This window comes from Scatophagus argus, chromosome 14 (genome assembly GCF_020382885.2).
Source record: "Scatophagus argus isolate fScaArg1 chromosome 14, fScaArg1.pri, whole genome shotgun sequence".
Lineage (NCBI taxonomy): Eukaryota > Metazoa > Chordata > Actinopteri > Scatophagidae > Scatophagus > Scatophagus argus.
The window spans coordinates 3,752,622-3,768,397 of NC_058506.1; the positions used below are offsets into that span (position 1 = coordinate 3,752,622).

The following is a 15,776-nucleotide window of genomic DNA, read 5'->3' on the forward strand; positions in this document are numbered from 1 at the left end:
AGCCTGATAATGAGACTGAATTGCTGTACACATGATTGAAAAAATCTGAGGCATGGGCAGTAATTCAGAGGTCTGGAACCAGGCTGATATCCATTTTTGCTGCATCGTGAACACAATTATGGTAAACACACAAACGGGTCTGTGGGCACGCTGAGTCATTATTGCTGGTGGCAAGAATCAAAGGCGAAAAGGCAATCATAGGACTCCTCTAAACTGCTTGGACACGTTTTCATTTGCAGCTCATTGATCGAAGCGCTCATTAAAGCTGCGATAGATAAGAATACAAAATAATGATGTAAACAAGGGGGCACCAGAAAGCTGACAGAGATCTACTGTAATGACTGGGCTCGATCCAGCCTGTAGATAGGCAACTGAAGAACATTACTCACTGTTTTCTTTAAATTTGTGGGGTCTCATTAAGGTGCTATACTTTAACACTACCATTCATTATCACATTAGTGCAATTACAGTGGCAACAGCAACAAGATCATACTGTAGAGGTGAAGGCTGTTTCTGCTTCTATTAGCAGGAAATCTGCCACACTGTCTTACAGCACTGAGAAAGATAACAGGAAGAGGGTGCTGACAGTCTGTCTGAATCATCAACACAGTTACTATACAGTATGTGTCACAACTGGTGTGACCAGGACAACGGCACCGATGAGACCAGTTCTTTAAAGTAACCCAGTTCATCTTGTTCAGCCACCAACAGGGAACCGACTCATGAATGACTTGTTTCAGTTTGGTTTTTTATTAATCCCTTCACTACTATTCACAAGCTTGCTGAATGTAAACAACCAACCGTACTAGATGCCATAATCATGCAAACATAAGCAAAATAGCCGTCATGAACATACCTTTCATTCTTTCAGTCACAATCGGCTACTCGACCCAGCAGCCAGGGTGCTCATTGCTGCGAGTTTGTGCTTTAAATTACTGTATTAGCAGTACAACAGTCCGTCTCCCCTCACTCATTCTCCAGCTAAGGGAATGTGTTAACTTATTCCTCTTTAAGAATCGTGAAAAAAGAGCAATTGATGAATCTAACATCACTAGACAACAGAAACAACCCAAATGCAGACAATGCAGCTAGAGCTAATCAATGCTTTATTCATGAAAATAAGATGCGGGGCTTACTGGACCATCAGACAGGGTTACACATTTGAATGTACAGGCATCAGGTTTAAAAGTAATGGCATGGAACAACAGAGCAACACTGATGAACTGGCACAGGCACAATGAATCTATGAGTGGCTGCTGCAGGGCAGATGGGAGTGAAAGGAGAAAGAACAGGGCAAGCGGTAGACCATGTGGCTAATTGCCACAGGGAAAGGCAGCCGCGTCAAAGAAACAAACACATTTTCCACATAAACTCTTCTAATCTACAGCAGGAAGCAGCAGGTTTCATTGGCAATGTGTTACCTATTTTGTGAGAGTTAGAATGTATTGTAAGTTGGAATCCAGCCGAGGCCTAGCAGTTGATGAACATATTGGCTTTTACGGGGATCAAATCTGCAAACTCTGCCTCCATCTCCTAGAGACGTATTGACAGTGTGACAAAGTGAGCACTCAGTCAGCTGTGTTCTCTCCTTGCAAGCTAAGTTGCAGGGTTATCCGTTACTAGAAGCATGGCGAGTCTTTCTCTCTGTCAGTCTGACAGTCGCCCAGCTGTATTCTGCCTCTTCTAATGTTCTGAGCCATTTATAGATAATAGCTGCTACCTTAGGACCTGCTATTTTTGGTATTGTTTCTTTGAAGATGCATCTTTCAGCATTTTTTCTGACAGTTTTTATTAGTGCATTATACTGTTTGAGGTAAGGTCTAAATCAGTCCCATCTGCATTGCTAATATAAGTCAGCACAACTTCACAGCATGATGCAGTGTGTTTCACTTGTTTACAAAAGAATTTAAAAAGTATGTGTGATGCTTTGTAACTAACACACACACATGCGCACAAATGTCACAGATTTCTTTTTGATCAGCACTGGCCTCAGTCAACCTGATTATATAGCAAATAAACACTTCATTTCTGCTGTGGAGTATGTAGTAATGTTCACCAATGCAATGCTGCATTTCTTGCTGCTTGAGAAGTAAAAAACATCTCCATAGCAACTTTAATCAACCTACCTTGCTACAGTTATGATACTACAAACTGAAATCTGAATGGGTTCTGAATATAAAAACATAAAATATTTCAAACTTTGTTAAAAATTCAAAGCAAAAATGAATTCTCTAAAAAAACAGTTGTGATTATTGAAGGTGCTAGTGCTGTTTTTACTTACAGATAATCTTCAAGTAACATTTCTCACTTTAAACTTGTAAGGTCAACATACAGCACTTTAATTTCCATTATGTTCTGCCAGTCCGTGGCTTATGCCAGCAGGAGGCACCCATGCCATCCCAGCTCCTTGCACAGAGCCAATTTGATGATTGAAGTCTGCTTTGGGAGATTAATTTGCTAAACATTCCTTATGTAATGGTAAAACTGCTTAGGGAATGGACCTGAAAGCCAGCATGACCTGACAAGCCACACTATATATGGCTTATCAATAGTCATTACTACAGCTCTATTCATTAATTCTATTAGTTCTGTTCATTAACTCTTTCAGTCACTGCTAGCGTGCTGTTTAAGTAAGTATCTATGTTTATTAGAGCCAAGAGAGCACCAAACATGATCAAATTACAATTCTGTAAACTGCAATAACATAAAATAAAACACAAGATACTTCTTCTGTCACGTCACAGAAAACGTGAACAACCATCTAAAGTAAAGTCAATACACCGTCAATGTTATGTATTGCTATTGATCCCATGTACTGCGAAAGAAGCTAAATGAAAGCAAATATTACAGGCTCTAATGTAATTTTCCAATATGGAAACATAAACAGAGTAGGTAATCTAATTTAGTGTTGGATTTCCCAGATGTGAAGAGTTCTTACTGCTGGCTGTAAGAGCAGAGCCTCACTCCCCATCAAGGCTCTCTGTGAGCATGTCAGGCTGACACAGCAGCACTCATCACTCCCATCATTTGTCCAGACACTGAAACACAAAACTCAGTGATGCTTGCAGTGGACAAAACTGCATGCTTTGATGAGAAGTTCCTGGATCTTCACACATGATTTTCTGCCTCTTATCCAAATCCAGCAGTAGACTATGCAATGTAGCTGTTACAATAAATCTTTTAAAATCAACAATGGATCAATATCACCATCACTTTTCCATCAGTATTGTTTCTAACTGTACACTACAGCAGCAGAAACTCAGACTGCACTGGTGAACACACTCAAGTGGAACATTTGGCAGCAGGAGTTGGTGGAGAAAACTGGATTTATATTCACCATGTGGCCAGAAAACACAACTCCAAATACAGTTGCTGAAACAAATACAGTAGCTACTCTGTATCTTGTACTGTAATATTCCCCCAAGTCACACTCCTCCAATCCCCTCCACAAAGGTCCAGGGGACCAGCATTGATTGGTTTATTATCATTTCAGTGAGGGTGGACACCATCATTTATTTCATTTATCTTTGAGCCATGGCTACCCTTCAGTATTCATTCTGCAAAAGATTTTCATACATAGCACACCACAATTTAAAAAAAAGAACAAACGTGTTATTGGACAACATTCTCACTATGTTCAGATCAACAGCATATGGCAGCGCATCAGTGGAAAAGATCTGACACGACCAGAAGAGGGGATAGAAACTTCAGAGAGCCTGGACAGCTGCGCAGTTTGATACATCTAAAATGGATGCAGTTTGCATTTCCTGCAATAGTGTCATGTTCTCTTGGGTCACGTGATTACAAATCCTTCAATGGCTGCTCAGTGGCTCAGATCTCCTCTTAGTTTCTTGATTGGTGCTTCAGTAGATTTCTGAGAAGGTAGAACACATGGTATGATTGCAGCTATGGACTATATTTTGGATTGTTGGCACGATGATGAATATCTTAGCTGGATTCTTCTTCCGTCAAAAAAAAAAAAAAGAAAAGAAAATCATTACACTTAACAACCTGATCTGAGTATTATCTCTTTGTGGTGAAGAGACACCATCAGCTATTACAAAATCAAACACTTACAAGTTCAGCTTAAATACAGTAGCTTTGTCAGAAAATACCACAGCTCTGAAACTACACTACAGTTTCAAGTTGAACTCCAGCGACTGTTGGAAACGTGACAGCTGTCTTCACTAGCACTCCTATATGTTCTCTGTGCCAGCAGCGTAAGAGCTGGCCCAATAAACTGGGAAAGAATGTGGCATTAATAATTTCTTGTATCCAGTAAGCCACATTGAGAAACACGGTACCTTTGATGTTTTTTGATAAGCATAAATGGGAAAGGATAATTTTATGATTGTGTTTCTTTACCAAACATGCGCCACCTTTTTTCTGCCAGCACACCAAAACACATTACTTCTGCAGTCAGTGTCACTAATCATTTGTTTTAAAATTGAATAAAGTGACATTTGCATTGCAACATAACTATCCAAGCATGTGTGTAAGGCTTACCACTTACTGGTGTTTTCTTTAAAAATCAATCATGTCAATCATTTTCTATTAATTGGTTAATCGTTTAGTCTATAAAATGTCAAAAATTTGAGAAATTCTCCTCACAATTTCCCAAGGTGCAAAATGTTTTCAGTTTGTTTCTTTTGTCCAAACACCAGTCCAAACATGTAAAGGTTGGCTGCTGTTCTTTGTCATATTTGACAAAGAACAGCAGCCAACCTTTACATTTAAAATGCTGGAACCAGCTTTCCAAAAGTTGGCCACTAATTTTCTTGCAGTTTATTGATCGGTTCATCCGCTAATTGTGGCAGCACTATCCTAAATTAGCTTCAACCCCCCAAAAAAGAAAAAAGAAATCCAAACTGAAATCAGATGTGGGAGCAGCAGATCTGTGCAAAGATGTATTCATGTCTCATGTTGAGCTTTGGGCAGATGGAGAGTCTGAGTGTTGGAAGTGCTGCATGAATTTGTTGAGGAATGCAGGGAGGTCATGAATCTGCTGACTGGTCAAACATAGACATCAAGGCTTCTACAAGTTGAGCAGACTGAAGTATTCACAAGATTAAAGCCAAGAGGCAGACCCCCCCAAATCTCCACTCAGACTTGCAGTGGCGATTAAGTGGTATTAAATCCAGTCATGAATTAAATTAAACCCCTAATTAGTTGGACCTGATACTGTGGAACTCTGCCATAGCACAGTGACATCATGTTATGACCTAACTGATACGAACTGATAACTGATAATTGACAAGAATTGCGATCACTGACTTGTATCTGATCCTAAAGCTCAACCGGGGTGGGTTTGCTTCCTGCTGGTGCACCTTGGCCAACAGGTCCAGCATAGTTTCATTGCCAGGTGAAGACCATTGGAGTTGAGCTGACTCAGCAGTGCAAAAACCATGCTGAGTGGTCATATTGAATGTGAACTGCTAAATACATTAGAGAGCAGGATCAGATCTTTAAGGGTGCATCTCACGCACAGGTACAATTCCCCTGTGAAACGTTTCAATCATTTCAACAGTTTCTGTTTTGCCACTAAAACAATCTGGACTTCCTCCATCAGAAATCTAATTCACATAAACCCAACTGGAATTATTCTGACTTAACTCTCATATGTCTTTCTTGTGATTAGAGGCGAAAATTCCAGAAAAAATATTTTTTAGTTGGTATGAGATTACTTGTGGTTGGAAAACAACCAGCTGGTTCATTAGTGCCTTCATCAGGTCAGCAGTGTCTCTGGTTGCTCATTACAACTCAGCTCTGTCTCTCAGGCTCTGACTCAAGCAAAAATGAAAGGGCAGTCTGAAAAAATAAATGTATCCTTGTAGCACAAATATGTCATTGTATTTTGTTTCCATTCTTGTGGCCCCAGGTGATTGCTGCATCCGGTGCCACACACCCTCCTGCACTCACCTTAGTTTCGTATTACTGTTTTACAGTTTATCCTTAATAGATGACTTAGTTTGTTAACCTGATGCACGTTACATTCACACTGCACATACATCAGTAAACGGATAAAGCCACATAGCTGTTGTTGCATACATCTTACTCAGATTATTTAGCATTGTTAGCAGTGTGTGCATTATTTTGTATTTGTAGCATATACACCTAATTATCTCCTGTATAGCCACATGTACTTTAGTTTAGTCTTCAGTTAGGTTTGTTGAGGGTACTGCTGCTGGTTGCTGCTGGTTGCTGCTGCTCTTGTTAGGCTTGAGTAAGGCCCCTTTCAGACCAAATCTGATTGTTTTCATGTTTTGACATAAGTACTGGTTAACATGTGTTTGGTGTCATATTGATATAGATACTGTCATAAAGGCCAAAAAAAATTCTATTATGTTGCTTGTTGGTGCCTCAAACAATTGTGCTGCCAGCAGGGAGGATGGAGAAACCCAAAGAGGGGCCCAAGGGCCAGAAACTGAGCATCCAGGAGGAGTTCAATGACTAAATCACAATACTCTCCCAGGTGTGTCCTCCCACGCTGTCACAAAACCCTCTGCTAATCGGTGCAATGCCTGATTTGGACTGAATGGGGCTTAAAAGATGCGCCCTCTGAAGCAGAGCTGTTGAATATAACAATGTATGAATCAAATTAGACTAAAAATATTCAGTGAGTGCTGACTGTCAGTTTCACGTGGGACACAGAACCCAGTCTCCTGGTGAAAGTCCTCCAACTGCAATTTGCATCCATATCATGCAGAGAAGATACAGTTGTTCCTTATTAGCAAACAGTCAAATACATTTTATTGCTGTTTTTGTTTTGCATTGAAGACAGAATAAAATGTGACTCCAATAACTGAATGCAAGGACTTTAAAAACTCATGTCACAGGAATGAAAATAAAGTAAAGTGGAGGTCGTATTTAATTAAAGCTACGTTATCTTTATGAAAATTATTTTCTCTGGTAAAATACAGGATATTTCCATTTTATTTATTTTAACGCTTTATGGATGAAATAAATATGCTAAAAGAATTGGAAAAGTAAAGGTTAATTGGCCCTTATTTCAAAATGTATGTATGCAGTAGACAGTAGAATTTAATTACAAATGGAAATTGGTTTTAGAAGGTACTGACAATTTATACATGTAAAATATTCCTTTGTTTGAATCTTTGAATCACTGCTGCGTTTACGGAATTGTTTATTGGTTTATCTCTATTTTATCTTTTCTTAAAAACAGGCAACTGATCAGAAAGCAGTCATCTAAGTATTACATTTAAGAAGGATTCAGTTCTCTGACATTTACAGATGCAGAACATTCCCTTTTGATATTCAATTTGAATTATAGAACGCTTGAATAAAAATGGTTTCGTACAAATGAACTAAACATAGCCAAAATATAGTTTCGGTATGTTAAGCTACCAACAACCAAGAGTTTGTGCTGGTACAGCCTCAGCTGTGTCTCCAGCTGTTAAGCTGTTAGCTGCGCTAACTTGGTCTGTGAGGGTGCTGCCCCTGCAAATGCATGCAAATCTTTATTGTAGCTCTTTCAAAAGCCACATTCAGAAAGGACGCACATTTTTTTGCAAGCTAAATGTCTTTTCAGCATATGTGATTTATGAAGTTTACATTCTGCTGATACAGCGTTATACAGGCAGTGAACAAAATACATTCCCAGTATACTTTACGTCTCCTCTGCCAACAGCCTTGACGTTAGTCCTTGTTCTGGGTAGATTCAGTCCTCCCGTATTTCTTCAATCTTTGGAAGCCAAAATAAAGCAACAAGGTGCTGTGCATGTTTCTGCCAAAACCTGTAAACATTTGAGGACATCTTTGTCCTCTGTCTGTCTTTACACAATGGTGACATGTCTGTGTTTCTTGAAGCCTGCTTCATCCACAGTGTTGTCGGCACTTCTGTCGCCATTTCTTACAGGGTTACTCTTTACAATATCAGGCATCTAAAAAATAAAAACACAGCATATTAATAATGTATCTAAGTTTCTTCTCAAAGATATCAAAATGTAACCAGCCTTTTTTATTTTCTTTTTCATTTCACCAGCCTTTCCTTCCTTGCTATTTCATTTCAATTTCATTAAAGAAAATGTATTTAACACATGTATTGCTGCACTGAAAAGGCAATCATCTTGAAATTATTAGGCAGTAACTGTGGATTTAAATAAAACATTTGTTTAACAGGCATCTCATTCATTACTTAAATTAACTGAATGACCAAGCAATGAATTATCCAAATGTGCCATGCCTGATGAATGACATGTAAAATGATTTGCATCTTTATTATTAAAGATGATAAATTCACATGGCTTGTAATTTCTATATTTCATTTGTAAAGGACTTGCAAAGTGATCTGCATAAATCATTATCTCTAAAGTTTTCTGAGGCCATGTAGAAGGATACGCCATGAGCTCAAAGGAATAACATGTTTGACTCCACATGGATGAACACTGTGACCCGATGGCCACCATGTTTCTAGTATTCTCTCGAAGCTCTATTTAATGAGCATTGTATAAAGATTATGGCTGTGTGGGAGAGAGCAGGAAATACATTATAGAATTCATTTTCTATTTTACTGTGGACTTTGGGGCAGAAGTTGAGTATAATATTCATAATTATGTTTCTATGTTTTTATTTCCTTGAAATGAGCCTTTTATATCTACAGGGCAGGTACTCTTACACCATGTTTCTACAGTAGCCCAGGACAGACAAACCACAAACTATCTTTAAAGAGAGCCTGTCACCATAGGGGAAGGTGAGCCAAGGGGTGATTAATTGGTTATAATTCATTGATTGCAATCTTCAATCATACCACTAGATGCCACTAAATCCTCCACACTGGGTCTCTGAAGTGCCCTTTTCATTGGCAGTCAGGCCCTTTTTTAGCCATGTGACTCTAGCAATAGCAATGTTGGTCAGTTAGTTGGTCCACCACTTGAGGTCACATGACATTGACCTTTTTTTGTGTAGCTATATGTCTGAACAACTGGCAATAGCGCCAAGTGCTTGCCATCCCCTCTCAAGGTGGATTATAAAAACTCCCTTGATCCCTTGACTTTCCATGCAGTGCCAATGGTGTCGTCATGAAAATTTTTGTTTGTTCCGAGTTTTGCTTTATAACAAAACACTTGCAAACCCTCTTACATTAGCCTCGGTTTTACTTTGTGTTTAGTGCTAATCAATAAATATTAGCATGCTAACAGTGAACATGGAAAACCAAACATCAGCATTTTAGCATTGTTATTGTGACCCCACCTCAACAACACCGGAGCCATTTGCCTGGCAAAAGCCGCTGTCAGAGTGCTCACTGGGAGCGACGTCTGCGAACAGAGAGGAGAGACAGGAGTTTTGAATTGTAGTGACCGAGTGACAGTTTGTTGAATATTTTCATTTAGAACTTGGGTGTTTTTGTGCTCTTGTCAGTCTTACTTGTTTGACCCTCCGGCACATATCCTGCGTTCACTTGTCCCTCTGTCTGTTCAGCTGCATTGATGCCACCTATCTCGCTCTGTGTTCTCACCCTCCTACTACAAACAAGCAAGAACAGCAACAGATAATTTTACTCCAAGTGGAAACATGAAGTAGTGGTCAAGGACTAATAAAATATTCAATTTTTTACCTCATTTCATCTTGGTAGTTGGGTTCTGGAAAGGATTGTTAAGATGACAAAATGATTAATACAGTAGTATGTATATAGTTACAAAAGTACTGTATGTCAAGTCGAACAAAGAGCAGTGAGTTCAGCATCTCTGATCCTTGTCATCTACACGTTTGAAAGTTGTGTTTGACTGTTAATGAGAGCCTTACGTTTTTCTTTCCTGCGTTTGTAGCAAAAGATGATTCCTAGGATGAGCAAAACCAGTAGAGCAACACCTCCAATGGACACAACCACAGCTATGAGCACAGTCCAGTCAGTGGGCTTGGGATCTATTGCAGGAGGAAAGACCAGAATTGTGAGTGGGCGATTCAAAGACCTAACAGCTGGTTATTGTGGAATTAAACTGTCAAATTAAAAATGCTGAGTACATCCAAAAAAGGGAAGAAGCACAATATAGAGTTTAAAGTTTTGAAAAACGAGTACACAAAATCACTAATACATTGGTTTAAATGTGGACAAGGGACATTACACCATCAATACACCTTGAACAGATGATGCTACTGAGAGAGAAAAACAACTTTTTTCTGACACATCTCATGTGTCATACTGTGGTTTTCACCTTGCAGTTTAAGAAACCACTGGTACTGCTTATCCAAACCTTCTTCTCATCCACCATAAGGCTCTATGGATGGCAATGTCGGTCTGTGGGTCTGTTCACCACTTTGCATCAGTTAGATAGATTGCCGTGAAATTTGGTACAGATAATCCTGGTGCACAGAGTTGAAATCCCCATGTCTCTGATGTAGCACCACCATAATGTTCCCATTTTTTGGTTGTGAGTGAATTGCCACAAGCATTACAGCCTGTTGGTGTTAGCATTCAGCTCAAAGCCCTGCTGTATCAAGTACAGCCTAAAAGAGCTATGGTGGAGTAGTAGACTTGGTCTAACTGATAATACTGACAGGGAGCAGTCAAGAAACAGCATTTTAATATCCTCTACTTGGCGTGTTTAATAGGTAACTAAGTTAACAGCAAAACAGTTGGATTTTTCAATCTTAGAAAAGGCAGAGAAGCTGGGAGAGGCTTTGTTCCAGACACAATGAGAGAAAAAATGTGATCCTCTTACCAACCACCAAGAAGACAGAGCTAGTTTGTGGGTTTGTCAGTGCTGGCACAGTAGCCCAACACTCCACTATCGTGTTGCGCACTGCCTGGAAATTTAGGACACTGGTGGAGTTGAAGGAATCCCCATCAGCCGTGCTGGTGGTGTTGTACAGACTGTTGTTCACAGCTTCACCATTCTGGGTCCAGCCGATAGTAGGTATGGGGAACCAAGCAGATGCTACACACTGGAACTTCACGAGCTGGTCCTGTACCACCGTCATGTTCCCTTCCATGATGCTAACCTTACCGCTCTCTGAGAAGTCAAGACAGGCAAGAACACAGCATGATTTTTCTGACCCAGTTTTCAGCTTAGCCACTGAGCAATGAGAACTTGTAAGGTCCCCAATAGGAGCCCTATATATATAGAAAGAGAGAGCATACTTGAGTCACAGAGACAAATATTTAATGGAAGTGTTCAGATCGAATCCAAGTCAGAGTTAAGCTGACATGGGAAAGTGTTCCTTGTACTGGTATCAGGTAAACTAGTAACTCAAGTAACTCTAATCAAAACATTAGCATTTATGTAAGAGATTTTCTCTGTCCCTGCATCTGCATTTCTGAGTATCTGATGTCAAAGCATATCCCACTTCTAGTGTATTTATAAGGCAGTGTTTTCAAAACAACTTTCAAAACATATTCATGATACCACAAGATGTTGTTAACCACAGGGTCTCGTAACACAAATACACATCTATGGTTATTTTCTGATAATTTGCTACTTTAGGCCCTGTGTTTATACAATTCAGTTGCTTTTCAGCCATGAGAGCAGCATGGGACTGAGGAAGAAAATGTCAGTCATTAAATGGAGAGCCATGGAATTTTGCATGGATATTCCCAGATGATAAATCCTATTGACTTTGGTGACTTTTTATTTGGTAACATGTTGGCTAAACATATCTCGCACAATAGCTCAACACCTCACTGAAGAACTGGCACAAGATTTTGCGAGCACATATTCACACAGACGGTGAATCCAAATGACTGGTGATTCCTGACTGCCAGCAAGTTGACACACTATGTGGTTTTGAGTGAAATGTCTCAACAAATACCAGAAGAATTACCTTGTAATTTGGTTTAGACTTAAACATTTCCTTCAGGATTTATTGTTATAACCTCGGTGATACTGTAACTTTTCATCTAGCACCACCATCAGGTCAGATTTTTAATATGTCTAATAACTGTGCATATCAGCAATACTAATGATTTTAGTATTTTAGCCCTGTCGGTAAAGTTAAGGTAGTTAACATACGTGCTAAACATCAACATGTTAGCATTGTTACTGGAACCGGAAACTGGAAACTAACTGGAAACTGTTACTGAAAATTTGGTTTCTATGAAGATCACATTTATAGTGTTTTATGTGACCATTCATAATACTTTATGACTACATTCATAATCACACATAATGCTTTATGATACACTGTATCAATGTGACTTTTAATGAATTATAGGTTTAAGTGTCTCATGAATGCCCTTCACTAGTTATACCTTAGGAATAACTCTACTCACCTTTACACACCTCAACAGTAAACTGTACTAAGGACACAAAATATGCTACAATTGTCAGTGCAGTATATTAATAATCACTTATGATGCATAGATTCTTCTAAATGCATGAAAATGCGTACACTTTACTTACCACCATTAATAAAACGTTATGATTAGGCAGCATGAATATAGACACATCAATATGGACTTCACTTTATTGAACTCATACAATGTTAACTTTTGATATCATTATAGCCCAGAAAGCACTATGTGTGTTTATGAGTGTTGTTAGAAATCACTGTGAATGCATGATAATACACTATTAATGACACTATAACACATTATAGATGTGGCCTAAATGATTTAATCCCCTCACACCCATCTGAAAACACATTAGTCATGGCTGTCATGTGTTTTCTTACCTGTATCTTTGTTAGAATTCTGTAACGTATATGTAGTAATATTGTAGTAGTAATAGTTATTATAGTAGAAATAGTTCTGTGATGTGGTAACAGTTTATTTAGGTTGCCCTCACACTTTAAAAGAACAACTCTTCTCAGAACAAAGGGTAGTTATACTCGCAGCTGGAAATTTCTACACGCTCACTCATAAAGACACACTCAAAGTAGTTTTTCTGCATATTTCCACATCTTGTGTCAGTATGGATGAAAATCACTTTAAGTTGACTGAAATGAACAAATCTCCTCTATGTATCACTCCCTTCATTGGTGATGGGGACATAATGAGCCCTCCACTGGTCATCTAGTAACATACTCTTGGGTGTGAAAGTTGCAATTGTGGTTGAATTGTGGTTCCCCCAATTTTTGTTATGAATTTGAAGCTTCTTTCTCTTTCATTTTTATTAGATAATATTTCCAGAAGCTACTGAAAATACAGCTGGAGCTCACTGCTGCCATTCACAGTACATCGCTGTCATTACACCTCCACTGTTACTTTACTGAAAGCTATTTTGCAGTGTGAATGTAGAAATCTTAGGACAGTGTGCATACATTTCAGCATCACTGGAACCCTTAAAGCGAATGTCCTCTTCAGAGTTTTTTGCATCCACAGTGAGATCATGGTTCAAGGTGTAGAGTAGTAAAGTAAAGTAGCATGTACCTTTTAAAATACCAAAAACCAAACTACCAAAACTTAATAAACATTTCAGCCTAATAGGTGTCAATATGTCTTACCTTGTACATAAAGCTGTGCCGTCTTTGACCCAAACGATCCCAGCACGCTGCACATGACTGACCCGGACTGGCTGCGGGTGACATTGTGGATAGTGAACCTCACACAGCTGGTGTCGCTGGAGCAGAAGCTGGCTGAATACTGCTGTGAAGATGAGGTTATGTTACTGGTACTGGAGGATAGAACAGACAGAACCAGAAGGTCTCCAACATGCCAAGTCATGAAATCCCATTTTCCCTGCACCGTGGCGTTGAATTGCACATCAGATCCTTGTAGCACTGTGGAATTCAGCGGCTCCAGCTGGAACCCTTGTGACACCACTGAATATAAAAGAGACAACATGTCAAGCAGGAATGAGAGACAAGCTATAGAGTTTACAACAGAAGAAATAAAAAAACACTCTTTGGATGTTGTTTTTATGGCACAGGCCTCTTTATTTTGAGAGGATGTTCGGCTGTATCTTGTCACATTACCATGTTCTTGGAAGAACATAAAGATCTTCAGTACAGTTTATGTACAGTGCCTCTTCATGTTCGGTTTGAGGGCTACAAATACACAGGAATAAAAAAATGTGCCACTGTGTATGAAAATTTACTTTACTTTTACATTTACTTTATCTTTCACTCATAATTACTGTGCCTCCTTGTATTTTATTATACGTAACTGATGGAAATGAGAGACAGGATAATCATCATAATCATAAAATGGATCAAGTAAAGCCTTATTTTCAAACTTATTGTTAGTCACAAATGTAAGCAATGTTACTCTGGCCTCAGTGTAGCCTCAGCAAATGTATGATCAGAATTTTGAAACAAACATATGTAAAAATATGTAATATGTATATTATTAATTATTTATTTTAATTAGAAAAGGAGGAACTGATAGTGAAAGCAAGCTTTTAGCTAAATTTTACAAATTTGTCAGTCAGCAGATTGCTGGTATTCACACCACTGAAAAGGTGAAGCAACAACATAAGTAAATCATGCACTGGAACGCAAAGTAAGAAAATAAAGAAAAAAGGTGGAGGCACATACAGCTCTTTGTTCAAACCACTGATTAACACATGTTTGAGTTTGCTCAAAATACACAATGTAAATATCACAAAGAACACTGGTTTTGTTTTGTTGTCTTTTGACAAGACTGAAACTCAAACACAACATTAATCTGGGCTGATCCTTCACATGTCGAGCACCAAAGTTGAGGCAGAGTTTGTGAATGTTTTCTTGATATTGCTGCATCCTTTAAGAGGCGTTTGAAATGAGCAGGACTGTTTACATTTTGATGAGAATGACTGATTAGATTTGCACCAGCTTGTTTTGGTTCAGCTCTTTTTTTTCTATTATTCAGGGCAGCACCAGGAGTGATGATTAATAACTAATAAGAGCAACCTGTTTGACCTGCTGTGGTATTCAGAAAGCATAACTCGTAACGTACTCTCCCTGAGTTCATAGTCACAGACTGGACTTAAAAATCATTCAGTATCAGTTGACAAAACTGGGGCAGACAAAATGCTTTCAGTTTAGATAACATCTTAAACATTTCTCCATAGGGATAATCAAAGTTTGATCTCCTCTCACACCACTTACATCGGAGATCTTTTATTAAAGTAGAGCTACATATAACTTCTATATTTAACTGCCATAAGTACTAAATGCATAAATACTGTCATAAAGACGAAAATGACGAAATCTGTACTTCAGCTACAGTACTACAGACTTTATATACTTGTATACTTCATTATTTAAATAATGAATCCTGACCTCCAGTTGAACACAGTGATAAACAGATGTAGAAAAGGTTACTCCGTGATTTCCGGGAAAACGTCATGCTGGTGTTGTTATCCTGAAAGAAGAAGGAGGGACATCTGTTAGATTTTGCAGCAAACTCATTGTCCTCTGAAATGTTCAGGAAAGGCTCTTGTATTGTATTGTATTTGTTCTGTGAAGATATTGGAGGTGAATGTCAGTCAAAAAGCAGTAGGAGACTTCATGATAAGCTCTCACGTATGAATGTGGGTGTAAAACGTGACGCTGTCGTCACGTTTTTATAGCTTTTCCATACTTGCTTAGTGTTAATATCAAAACCTTCAGCTCGTATACATTGTCTCAGTACATCATATTTCTGCCTTCAAAACTAAATATTCATCAAGTGTAACAGCATCTTCAGTTAAACAAACTTACTGTGTGAGAGCTCCCGCTGAGGTGAGTGAAATGGATCAAAGCTTCATTTCCTGAAACAGCAGGTGAGTGGCAGGACTCCACCTTAGGCTGCGAAACTCTCACAGGGAGCAAGGTTCAAGTCTGGCCATTGAAAGCCAGCCCTTATCATCGCAGGGTATAGTCATACAGCTGGCTGTGGGTGTGAGGCAGGTGTTTTCACC

The 15,776-nt window shown here is 38.9% G+C and overlaps 1 protein-coding gene across 1 annotated transcript; it reads right to left on the bottom strand.

Annotated features, from left to right (window-relative positions):
* Nucleotides 1–7,005: 7,005 nt before the first annotated feature.
* On the bottom strand, nt 7,006–15,774 carry igsf5a (immunoglobulin superfamily, member 5a). Its single transcript, XM_046411781.1, has 9 exons — nt 15,577–15,774; nt 15,157–15,238; nt 13,399–13,716; nt 10,680–10,970; nt 9,763–9,882; nt 9,575–9,599; nt 9,385–9,482; nt 9,211–9,275; nt 7,006–7,901 (listed from the first exon to the last, which is right to left on the bottom strand). The coding sequence occupies exons 2-9, from the start codon at nt 15,221–15,223 to the stop codon at nt 7,794–7,796; spliced, it is 1,092 nt and encodes a 363-aa protein (XP_046267737.1). The 5' UTR covers nt 15,224–15,238; nt 15,577–15,774; the 3' UTR covers nt 7,006–7,793.
* Nucleotides 15,775–15,776: the final 2 nt, after the last annotated feature.